Source organism: Nothobranchius furzeri, chromosome 19 (assembly GCF_043380555.1).
Source record: "Nothobranchius furzeri strain GRZ-AD chromosome 19, NfurGRZ-RIMD1, whole genome shotgun sequence".
Taxonomy (NCBI): Eukaryota; Metazoa; Chordata; class Actinopteri; order Cyprinodontiformes; family Nothobranchiidae; genus Nothobranchius; species Nothobranchius furzeri.
In genome coordinates this window covers 4,319,940-4,332,340 of record NC_091759.1, presented here as the reverse complement: position 1 = coordinate 4,332,340, position 12,401 = coordinate 4,319,940, and the positions used below count along the sequence as shown (strand labels likewise).

The 12,401-nt window shown below is 42.1% G+C and overlaps 1 protein-coding gene across 4 annotated transcripts in view; it reads right to left on the bottom strand.

Moving 5' to 3' along the window:
- The window catches only part of kmt2ba (lysine (K)-specific methyltransferase 2Ba), a 37,131-nt gene that overhangs the window by 9,311 nt on the left and 15,419 nt on the right, over window positions 1-12,401 (bottom strand). For 2 of the 4 annotated variants that reach the window (XR_011517330.1, XM_054745141.2), the window contains exons 6-24: window positions 11,489-11,762; window positions 8,808-8,869; window positions 8,435-8,647; window positions 8,279-8,364; window positions 4,290-5,153; window positions 4,050-4,163; window positions 3,822-3,968; window positions 3,588-3,680; window positions 3,392-3,509; window positions 3,123-3,236; window positions 2,760-2,950; window positions 2,545-2,646; window positions 2,300-2,410; window positions 2,110-2,186; window positions 1,853-2,019; window positions 1,697-1,764; window positions 1,483-1,617; window positions 1,250-1,408; window positions 1,042-1,159 (exon numbers count right to left, since the gene is read on the bottom strand). Coding sequence is in view for 3 of the 4 variants with exons in the window: in XM_054745141.2 (XP_054601116.2) it covers window positions 1,042-1,159; window positions 1,250-1,408; window positions 1,483-1,617; window positions 1,697-1,764; window positions 1,853-2,019; window positions 2,110-2,186; window positions 2,300-2,410; window positions 2,545-2,646; window positions 2,760-2,950; window positions 3,123-3,236; window positions 3,392-3,509; window positions 3,588-3,680; window positions 3,822-3,968; window positions 4,050-4,163; window positions 4,290-5,153; window positions 8,279-8,364; window positions 8,435-8,647; window positions 8,808-8,869; window positions 11,489-11,762 (3,213 nt within the window). In the remaining variant the exon portion in view is untranslated. The remainder of the gene's footprint in view (window positions 1-1,041; window positions 1,160-1,249; window positions 1,409-1,482; window positions 1,618-1,696; window positions 1,765-1,852; window positions 2,020-2,109; window positions 2,187-2,299; window positions 2,411-2,544; window positions 2,647-2,759; window positions 2,951-3,122; window positions 3,237-3,391; window positions 3,510-3,587; window positions 3,681-3,821; window positions 3,969-4,049; window positions 4,164-4,289; window positions 5,154-8,278; window positions 8,365-8,434; window positions 8,648-8,807; window positions 8,870-11,488; window positions 11,763-12,401) is intronic. The other 2 variants (XM_054745142.2, XM_054745143.2) reach the window with 2 other exon arrangements.

The following is a 12,401-nucleotide window of genomic DNA, read 5'->3' as shown; positions in this document are numbered from 1 at the left end:
ACTTCCATCTATTATGTAGGATTGTGGACATTAGACTTGTTTTGGACCAACTATTTTACGAGTACCTTAACTGGACCCTTAACTCATTCGCTGCCAGCGCTTCTCACTGTTTTACTGTTTTTTTAAGAGTCACAGAACGTTGTGGGCTAGGATGACGTCGACGCCAAAACTAGCAAAACAAAGCGGAGACTCACCTCTTACATCAGGAAGAATCCGTGCGTTTCGAGCGTTATCCGTTCTTTCATAATCCGTTGTTGAATTGTGATCAGCAGAAGCTTTTCCGGTTCGCGCCTCACTTTTTTTTTTACAGGAACGGCCCAAAACGATCTCCTAACACATGGGTTTTCAGCTTCCTGATCACGTGACGTGTGACGTATGCGGATGAAGATCGGCTTCAGAGCTGAGATGTTTGTTCTCTCGGCGCGGGGGCTCGTTCCGACGCCCACACAGTAAAAACATGCTAATGACGACTTTACTCGTCAATGGCAGTGAATGAGTTCATGTAAAAAATATGTTTTTGTTTAAGATGGCTCAATTTTGACCAATCTTTTAACGCTTGGAGCACGGAGTTAGACATTTTTTTTTAATTTCTGAGTGGTCTGACAAACCGCACCCTGACTCTACAGTTATGGTTGTGTCCTTGATGGGCATTTACCATTGAAATCCCAAGAATCCTAGCTTTCTAATGACATTTACATTTAGGGAAAATAGAAAAGGTGTTACAATAAAAAAAATGCTGATTAGACCTGGAAGTATGTCATGCCCCATTCGTGAGACTCATTCATACCCATTAAGATAATAAAAATAATCTGACAGACTCAGACCATCAATTGTACAACCTTACTGTAGGTGTCATGCTTTTCTTTGTACTCCTCCCTTTTCAATGGTCATCAGTTCCCAAAACATTTATCTTGGTATGGATTCATATTCATCCAGGATGCTGCCATCCAGCTGCCGTTTTCTATCTTGGTCTCATTTGTCCGGGGTTAGAGCCCTGGTCATCTTTTTCAGTACGACTTCCTTCATGGCTAACACGCTTACCGATTGTCATGTTTATACTTTCTGGCTCAAGGCCAGTCAGGAACTTCTTTTTGAGATTGATCCCATCGAAGTCCACATACACCCGCCGAGGGACTTCAAACCCTTTTCCCGACACCACCTGAAATGATAAACAATAATCTAAAAATATGCACAAAAACAAGCAGGTGTGCATTTAAAAACAGAATTAGAGAAGCCCCAAGTCCCGCACCTTTGCACTGGTCAGCTCTCTGTGTGCATAGCAGTACACCTTTCTGTCCTGCAGGAACACACACTTGTTGACTCGAGCGCACATGAAGTGGAAATTGCTGAGGCAGGAGGAGAGGTAGCAGCCCACTGTGGCGCCCGACTGCCCACAATGATCGCAACGCTGCAACAAACAAAAATAATTAGAATTACACTCAACCACTGCTTTTGCATCATTATTTTTTTACTGTGACATACCAAGTGGCGCCCCCTTGAGACAGCACTGTGCACTTGTAGCAGAGCACCAGCCTGCTCATTGACCTCAGCCGACCACAGGCAGCAGTTAATATGAGCCCACTCGTTCTGTCCCAAGTACAGCAGTCGCCCCGCCTCCTGTCAGGTTAAAACTACAGTCACATGACTAGTCCAGGCAGACGAGCCCTTTTTTTTTTTAAAGCGAAGACAAACTCACGTTGGGGGAGGCATCTCCATACTGCTGGCACAGGACACACTGCCTCGTATCTTCAGTTTTAATGGATTCTGGAGAATTTAATGAGCATTTGTTAATTCCTTGTTGTACAGCGGACACTTCTTATCCCACATGGTGTAAAGCAGGCTGCATCAGTACCTTTTGAACAAAGAGAGGTGTTGAGCTGTGCACTAGATTCCTGCATGACGTCCAACGACGACGACACACGGTCCGCCTGTGGGTCCTTGGGCTGGTATGTCCTCTCCACCCACTGAGCGTAACTGTGCTCCTTAGAAGGTGGAAGAACCGCCTCTGGGAGCATCCCACTAAAAAGTAATGAACAGTTTTTATATAAAAAACTATAAAAAGCTAAGAAAAAGGAAAAATTATTATGTTTTAGGGACGAGCGTACTCACCTTGGAAATTCCTCGGAGAACGAGTTCCATTTTTTGAGATGAAATGCCGGAAAACAACTGAAAACCTGCTTCATAACCTGTCGGAAATGTAAAACTCACGTCAGATCAGCTCCAACATGCAGTTCCAGGTTTTAGATTGATCAGAAAAAATAAATAAATAAACAAATAAAAAGAGAGGAGAAAAACTTACTTGGATGTAGTGTGCTTGGGACTGAGCTGCCAGGCTCTCATCCTCGGGGAGACGTTCCTCCTCCTTTATCCACTTTCTCATCACAGAGACGACGTCCAAATGAAACGATTTCTGAGTTGGAAACATGAAAAAGAAGCTTTTAAACAAAAGCAACCCGCAGGAGTCGATGCAGAAAGTAAAACTAGCCTAGAAGGCTTAAGGACGCTTTCGTAAAGCCAGAACTAAAGAAATAAAAACAAACTCACTATTGATGTGTAGCCATCTCCTCTAAATTTCTTCTCTAGAGCTTTTAGATCACAGATCTGTTGCTGTTCCTGATCAGCTGGAATCACGTTCATTTCCAAACACTAAAATGCAATCAAAATTTTACAAATTTACAAATTTTCCCCCCTAAAAATTAAGAAAAATGTGATTAAGATGTTTTCCATTCTTCTCTGGATATGACCTTTTTAGCTCTCACCTCTTTACAGACCAGAAGGTGCCGAGTGCTGCTGGAGGTCAGGAGGACATCAAGAACCTCCTCCAGCCCGGCTTTCAGTTTGCCCTGCAGTTCCTCCTTCAGGCTGCGCTTGTCGGTGTGTTTCTGTCTGCACGGTGCACAGGTGAAGTCCGCCTTCTCCGTCTGATTTGGCAGCAGCCCAAAAAGCTCCTCTGCAAAACACAAACGCGATCAACATAACTTTCAGACCTCACGTCGAGAAGATTAAAAATCAGGTTTGAAGTGTGGAAAAATCAGGTAAAAGCATGCATTTGTTACTTTGATCTTGCAAAACACTGAACTGAGTAATCAGAGAGCAGAAATTTGACTGAATGAGCCACGTACCTGAAAGTCCTTCACAGCTGTGGTGAATCCAGTGGCTGCACTTCAAACACTGAATCATCTCTGAGGGTTGGCTGCTGTCTTCATAGCACTTGAGGCAAATAGTGCAGAAATGACCTGACACACACACACACACACACACACACACACACACACACACACACACACACACACACACGCATTTAAACCTAAACACACAGTTCTAAATAAAAACGGTTCTTCTTTGACTAAAGTGTGATGAAAACCTTGGAGGTTCCTGATGCTTCTCTCACCTTTCTTGTGGAGAGCGGTGCAGTCAGGACACAAGTCCTGCTCGTGGTTCCAGGCCATGTCCCAAGTCTTCCCAGGAGTCACGCCACAGCTCTTACAACGAATGCATGTCATACACACCTGCACACACATTGCATGCAAATCAAATACCCAAGATGCATGAAGTGAAGGAAGGTTACAGGGCTCTGAATGGGTTACCCAGGGCATGTAGCAGTTCAGCGGTTTGGGGTACGTTGGTCCCAAGCAGGAAGGGTGGTAGGAGGTCTGGCATCTCCTGCATTGCAACACAGGCTGGAAAAAAGATGCATGGAATGTTATTCAAAGGATTTATGAATACCATCATGAACATGAACAACTACTAATAAATAGAAATGGTTAAATATGAATGCTTTTGCGCATTATTTACTTCCCATTGATATCAACACAGAGTACCTTGGAGCTCTTGTTTCTGCGGCCGCACACGTTGCAGAACTTGCAGCGTCTGCAGCACCAGTTCTCCTTGGACTCCTGATGAGGGCGCTCCTCGGAAGAGAGGCAGAAACTGTGGAAAGGCTCACAGCAGATCTGGCAGAATATCATCTGAAGGGAGCACGAGGTGCTGGTTAGGTATGATCGTCAGACCTTTTTAAATTATAGTGGATTAAGTTTGCGTTAAAGCACCTCGTGTCTTCCTTTGCTGGCACAGAGCATACAGACTGGCTGAGGGGTTGTTGGTACGGAGGAGAGGACGCTGAGGCCGCCCATTAGCCAGACGTTCTGGATGGCACAGTCCTCCTGAGAGGACACAGAGAAAACAAGAGGTTCAGGAAACCAGGTCGCTAGTTTTAATGCAAAATAAAGAACTAATTCATGCAAGGGTTGGAGATCATCTCTAAAACCCGCTCAGGTGCAAAGACTCACCTTGAAATCTACACGGATCTTGTGCTTACTCTGCAACAGGCCCCTTCGGGGAAATCCATTGGTTGTCCCCGTCAGGGTGTTCACTGATGCACAATCAGCAGGACTCTGGGAATGAAGGACACAGTGAGGGTCAGTTGTTGGACATCTTTGCAGCATCGTCTCTTTAACAGAAGAGCTGTCCTTATCCTCTTCAGACCGCCCCTCACATGAGTCCTTCTCCTCTTGCACAGCCTCCTTTAGGTTTGGGCTAACAGTCGACAGTGTTTCTGGCACACCTTGGCCGGCAGCTTTATCTGTGTTCTCTTTGCGTTTCTCCATCAGGGAGCCTGGATGTGTCGCCTCAGACTCCTGTCCTCCTGAGCACATCTGTGAGGAAGCCTTTGTCGGAGTTGCGTGCAGTGCAGGTTTTAGGTCCTTTTGAGGTGCAGATGGTACGGCTCTCTGTCGGCAGAAAGCCGACTGCATCGTAGAACAAGGCAAATGTTGCAAACGCAACAACGGGCATTTCTGAGAAGAATCTGGATTGTGAAGTGGTGAGGGTGGAGACGCAGGGCGCGTTTCTGGTTTGGTCAATTCTGGAGGAGGGCTCATCAGCGAAGTAGCAGGTTGTCCTATAAGCTGGGACTGCGCACCACAGCGATCCACAAACTGAGGCGGCTGCCATCGCGAGCACAGAACAGCAGACTTCAGGACAGATTCAGGCAGACGGTACAAGTGTATCTGCAGCTGCTTCAGCAGCTTTGGGCTCCCAGTGGATCCAGACTCAGGCAAAGTTTCTCTGGACTCCGCCACTTCTGTGTTCTCCTGTTCCTGTGAAGGAGGGGACTGCCTAAGCCAACCAGCAAGACGGGTTCCAAAGTCACACTAGTAACAGTAGCATGCAGAGGAGACGGTCAGCAGCAGCAGCCAGAGTGATGGAAAAAGGAAGGAGCAACTTTTAGCTTCATTTGTTAGAAAGGAACAGCTGGCAGACACGAGTTAAGCTAATGCAACAACAAACACACACACACACTAAATTGACTCAGAATGCGCCAAATTTTAAAAGTTCAGAACTACCCTAAAAAATACAAATATTTATTAATTACGGATTCAAACATTGTGATGTGTACCACTAAGAAATTCTAAATGGCCAAAAGCATGAAAGTAACTAGAAACTTTTAAAACATGACAGCTGAGTTGAGCAGAAAATTACATTTAAAACTTAGGTCTCAGGCAACAAGCTTTAAAATTTAAAAAAGGCTATATAAATAAGCAATAATAATAAAAATCATAGTCAACAAGATCTGAAGTGTGAGGAGACCAAAAAGTTAATTAAAAAATAGTATAGTATAATACTTTTTTAAATATAACCGATTAATTTAACTCAACGTGATTTAGAAAACAGGCAACAAACAAAAATATTATTTACAAAAAATATTTCAATACCAAAGAAGATAAATGAATAAAAACTAATAATACCAATTTATTACATCCATTCTTAAAATTTTAAAGGTGCATGAAGTAAGGAAGACACCCTATGGTCAAACTAGGGTACTGCAGCCCACGTATTAAAACAAACAAGTCCACTCCAACGCAGCCGGTTACAGATCAGCAGCAGAAGATTCTAGATTAACCTCATAAGTAAGTTGATAAGCAGATAAATACATTTAACTGTAATATCGAGTTCTTGGTATTAAAAAAGGGTAGCCTCAGGTATTGTTAGCTCAACGTTAGCCTCTAGCCTTCCTTGCCCGCTACTAGAGAAACACAAAAATTGTTTTACTTTCTTTTGCTTCTGGGACACTCCTTTTACTGGATTCCATTCTGCCCACAACTCTGCTGCTCTTTGCCAACTGGTGTCAAATTACAAAAACGGGCACAGCAGTGTATGTGTTGTATGTGTTGACTCAAATACGATTGGCTCTGGAACCAGGAAGTAAGGAGGGCGGACAGACAGCAAACAAATACTATGTCCCTCTTCGGCCTTTGTAAAAAAAAGCTGACAACCTCCTCAGCTGGCTCAGAAGGAAATCCGTTCCAATCTAACCTTTCTTTCAACATGATTGATACAAGTGTTTTGTAATTATTTCAAAACAAAATTCATACTTATTGCACCTTTAAATAAATATTCCTTATAGATTTCAAGTCTTGAATCCCTCATAACATTAACCACCAAAAGATGTTTAAAGTTTCCCAAAAAGGTAAAGGTCAAACCGCCATTTCTGCATCAAACAACACTAAAACTTACAATGAACACATTTAAACTCTACAAAAGGTGATAAGCGTCATGCAGAGGGTTTAAAATAAAGCATAGTCAGAAACAGAGGAAAAGCTAGAGACTCTAAAAGGTGTTACTATCCACAGAAACTAATTTGAACACAGCTTCTTACATAAAGTCTGGGGCAAACTATTCTTTGGAAGAATTTTATGGTCAGGGGTTTTTCCTGCGTTCAAATTTGCGTGGTGGCCGCCTCCAGCTAATTTTGTGCCGCCCCAACCTGATTTCACTCTGCCCCCAGCTATATGTTAATTTCACTGCAGTTGCAGCGTTGCGCCACTACAGGGGCGCTGTATCAGCAGCGGTGCATCTAAAAGCACTACCGCTGCAGAAAATGATCAAAAGTTGCTTTTCTCGCTAGTTACATATCTATGGTTGGTGCTATTGATGTCCTGATTTTCCCCCAGGCTCTTCCATATCAGAGCAGGGCTGTACAGTGCAACGGAAAAAAAACTGCCTGTGCTTGTCTATTTTTAAACGTAGCACTGGTGCAACATCTTTGAATTACTATTTTCCCCAGAACTTTACTGAACAAAAGAAAGTTATGTGTAAGAAAAATGCTTTTTACAGGCGCACAGTGTGGTCATCTAGATGCAGTGGAGGTAAATAAAGGAACCAGCAAATGCACAAAGGCTGAACCGGTCCAAAGTTTGGGATCAAAAGTGCAGCTACACGCAGTGTGGCTAATGCTAAAGCTAACAGGTAGCAGTCTCACGATCAAGTGGCACACAGAAAAATATATGATGATCGTAAAACCAAGAAAGATTAAAGTCTACAATTGGATGAAAAGTCCCCGCCATCCTGTTTATTCTGCATCCTGCAGCGCTACGGATCAGAACCGCTGCAGATACGAGTTAACTTCGGCAAGCCGTTGTAGTATATAATTCACAAACGCTTCTATCTCTGAACATAATTTGAACTGGATTATTGCCAACCGTACATAACAGACATGCCACCATTACATTGTTAGCAGCAGAAATTAAATGTTATTACCATTTCCAACACAAATGCACGTTAATGAAATGCATTATATTTTACTGGATATTTTTGTGTTATTTTGACTAAGATGAGTGTTATTCATACAAACCTAAAATGTTACTGAAAAGTAGGTCAAATATTTCAAAATATCTTTAACTATAAATATCAGATGGAAAAAGGGAACTAAACACCAATCTAATGCGTGTTTTTAGCCTTTTAATAAGATTCTGTTATGTCAGCCTGATAATTTTGTTTTATTTCATATTTTTAGCAGCAAACCAGTTTTGTTTCACTTGAAACGTCAAATGGAATATTCAATTAAGTAACAGAAGCTTAGATTAGAACACTTAATGAAAAACTATTTTGCCTTTAGAAAGGTGAGGCAGTTGGATGCACAGAGTATGCATGTGCTGGCGCATGGTCAGGATGGTACCACCTCAGCCTCAGTTTGAGCCAGGAAAACCCTGATGGTATGCTTTTACTTGTTTACATCTAGTCTTTGAGTTCTTGGTCATTTTTGAAGAGTTCATTTTGCAAATAAAAAAAGATAAAATACATTTTGGTCAAAATAACCAAACGCAAATTTGAAATAAATAACAGTTATTTGTTTTTGCTAATGAACTCTACAGTTAATCTTCACTGGATATAGGCAGGCCAAAGCAATCGAAAATAAGCTTTAATCCAAAAACACAATTTGACCCAGACTTGATCAAGGACTAATAATAAACAGCAACTCCTGCTCAGTGATTTTTACCTTGTGGGCTCTCGGTCGGCTGCTGGCACTCTTGGGAAATGGCCGTCGATCATGCAACAGCAAACCGCCATGTTGGGGAGCTACATCTTCAAGATGAAATAACAAATCTCAACACTTCTGCTCACAAAGATTAAATCTCAGCTTTTTTTTTCTTACCTTGGCTGGACGCATCAGGTTTGTTGGCCGTCGTTTCTTCGCCCTCTCCTTCAGATTCAGATCTAAGAAGTTTGCTGTAGGAACGCGGTTTAGTTTTACGCAGCGAATGCTTCTTGATTCCCAGCGCTGTCGGGGCCAATCCTTCGTCAGGCTCTCTGGTGCCCAAGGCTGATTCATTGCCTGATGTGGAGCCGGAGTACTGCCTGGCCCAGACTGAGAACGGCAAAAAGAAGAATTAAAATCTGTACATTTTGGGCTGTTTTATTTCTTCTAATTAACAATTTACATCAGTTGCTAAAGAAAAAAGAACATAAAATTTTATTCTGGAAAAAATAAATAGATAAAAAGCAAGCAGGACTTTCACCATACATACTTTTCAGCGGTTTGAAAGCACGGTCAAACTTTCGTTTCTCAATCCGTTCACACTTCTTGAATCTGCAGACAGACAAAATAGGATTGACAGGAGATTAAATTTATGTCTAGCCCAATGCACATGGTGGTTTAGCAGGGTTAAACTCATTCCAGGCTATCATGGATTCCACTTACAATTCCTTAATATTAATAAGTTTAATTTATAATAATTTATTTCATTATCCTTCTAGACTTTAGCGAAACATTTAAAACAAAACCAGGCTGAAAAGCAGTCTAGACAGTAGAGCTGTAGCGAAGCGTCGAAGACGTCGACGGCTCGATTCTAAAAATTCATCGACGTCAGATCCGGTAGTCGACGCACCACGCCCACTTGTTGCATCCCCAGGAGTTTGTAAATAGAGGAGGAATCTGCCCGTTTTTCCTCTAGTTCGCTTTCTTCTCCGCCTTCACTAACATCTCTACCAAATACCGAAGAACCGGAACAATGTCCGTCTGCTACTAGATTCCTTTCCTGTTTTGCCCGCCTTCGTCTCCCGGCAACGGGCAACAACTTCCGGGGTCAGATGCACTGCTTTGTCTCTACCGCGGATGTAGAAAATCACCGGGAGCATTTCTCCCTTCATAAAGGAGCTTCTTTCAGACATTAGGAGAGCTGTTTTTGTGGTAGCAGTCTCTCCTCCATGCTGGTCTGTTTGCTGATGGGTATTTTGGTTTATTTAAACGTGGCAACTTGAACTTAAAGAGAAAGTCACCCCCAAATAAACTTTTTTTTGCTGACAAACTAAATAAACGAGTGTCTAATTGTGCTGCAGACACGTGTAGTCAATAATTTGGCACTTCAGTGCATCCTAGTTAAAATTTTAATTTTCTGTCTAAAACTGTCAGTGTTGTGCCGTTGTCAGGTAAAAACTCTGCACCGTATTTGAATTTAAATCTGCCACCGCTGTTGGCTAAGAGGTATGCTATGATGTAAACGGGTACATTATGATGTCACAATGCTGCCGTGAGCCTGTGTGTGTGTGTGTTTGTTAGCGGCTCCGCCCTCTCGGTCTGCCAGGCAACAGCATTTGTTGCGTTTATCAAACATGAAGTGGGAGTGGAGTTAGACTCTGGTAGGGGGTGACTTGCTCTTTAACGTTGGTAAAGCTACTGTTAGCATTTTCGCTAACAGCTTCTTGCGTTTGGATAAGCTGTTACGTTTTGGTTTAGAGTTCATCTTTTTTGTGGTGTAGATCTCCCTTTTATTACATTTAGAGTGTTGTGGGTTTTCGGTTTAGTTTTAAATATCTCCTTGAGTTTGGTTTAACCACCCAGTTTAGAGTTTGGACCTTTGGAGATCCTTATTTTGGTCCAGAACCCTGTAATCTTTGCCCAGTGTGACATTCCTAGTTATTTGTACTTTTGTTTTAATTCCCCACAGGCAGAATTAGTTTTATTATTCCCAACCTGTGGATGGAAAGATTTATGTTTTTTTGTAGTTGTAAACAAACCTGATCATCATTTTAACTTTCAAATCCCGTGTTATTGTCCCTTCCTTTCTGCACACGAGCCGAACTCCCCAGGAAGGGTCGTAACACCACTCGCCTCACTCACATAAGTGACCAAAACAAAGCAGCATGGAGACACTCCGTCTCCAACCACCTCTCAGGCAGCAGCCTGCACTCCCAAGTTCTACACGTAACCAGAACATAACCAGCCAACACAATAAAGGCAGTGTTATACAAAATGGAAGGCCTGTAGTGTTTATTCTCCTACAGTAACAACTTATCAATTTTTTGGAGGAATTTATTTGAGATTTTCTTGTTTTTATTAATTGTGCAATTAAAAAAATAATCACTAGATTATCGTCTAAATACTCATTAGAATAGTCGACTATTCGATAAAATAATCGTCAGAATAATCGTTTACCCCCCAGCCCCACTAGACAGTGGATTTACACATGTAGCGGGGAGGAACCACGCTTAGCCTGGCGGGTGACCAAGCGCTGGGGGGGAACTCTTGTTTCCATATAGTGATATATATATTGTATCGTCTCCCCTGTTCAGTGATCTTTACTTGTACAGATTACAAAAAATGTGAGACGATGTGATATATTGCAAAACTAAAATTCAGTCGAGATTTGCAATTGTTAAGACCCAGGCCAGACGCTTCAAAGACACATCCAGTGCTATTGCGAGACCTCAATATTCTGTCCAAGTAAAGGCGGTAAAACCTGCTGCCACCTAGGATCCAAAGGTTGAATTGCACCCCATAAAATAAATAGTTCATCTTTGCATCTTCGGCAATTATCTATAAAAAAAATTGATACACTGCCTTTCAACATCAATTGGATATCATAACATTAAATATCAATATTTCAGGGAATTGATATTTTCTTACATCCCTACATCTTTCCTTTATAAACACCTGCTAACTCTGAAAATGTACTATAGAGCTCCTGCAGCTACTTTGATCTGGAAATCAAGTACTTTCAGGAAAAGATATAAAGATCTTCCTGTACATCAAACTGGTTATTTATGGATAATATGTAAAGCAACTTTTTCACTCCCTTGCCTCTCAAAGTAAACATTATTGTAATATACTCAATTTCAATTGTGGCTTCAATCACTTTTGTAAAAATTCAAGCATTCACAAGGACTTCAAGCACCTGTAAGAGCCCGGTTATTGTGTGTGCTCACTTACATGCAGCACTGCCTCTTTGTGTTGGGTCCTCCATATTTGGGTTTATCCAGGCAGTTTATACATTTGGAGCAGTCCTCCTCCACCAAGCAGCCTGTGCAGACTCTACAGCGTCGGGAACGGATTCCATGCCCGCTCATTATCTTTCTCCGTCTGAACTTGTGGCCCCTACCCCGCCTTCGGCGCGGGATGCTTTCCTGTGAGACGGCCCACTGGGTCTCACCCTGCTCAGGGATGTCATCGTCATCGTCGTCATCATCATCATCATCAGCCACATCTGCAGGCGAGACACAGAGAGGATGGGTAAAAGAGCGACGGCACATTTTAATCAGTATCATGTGCATGTGATGCGGTGGTGGGGTGACATCTTAGGATGTCAGAGAGGTTATCACTCAGACTGATGGAGATTTCAAAGTCTAACTGCTGTAACTGGAGGTCCATCAAATAAATCTACTGATCTTGTTTCCAGGAGTAAGTTCGGGACCATGAACACAGGAAGTCTCCCATCAAGTCTGTTACTGCTGGAAACGTTTTTCAAAGTAAAAGTGGCACAAAGCCACTTCAGACATGATACTCAGAGTTTAGTTTTAAATGAATGATGCATCTGGTTGCAAGGATCACTTTGTTGTTTTTATGCTCTTTGCTCTTGATGTGTTCAGTGAGTCTATTTGTCAAACAACGCTTCCTCACCTCATACTGAGTGATGCTCACTCGACCAGTGTTGGGTAAAGCTTTCCAACAGCGGTGGCTAATCTGTGTGTGACAAAAGATATTTTTGCTGGAAAATATTTTATTTACATTGAGCTATCAAAGAAATTCTCTCTCTTTTTTTTTTTGCTCATCATATTAACTTGGCCAAAAAAAAAAACAACCTTTTATTTGGATCTTTAATTTTAAGTAAAGATTAGCTTTCCTA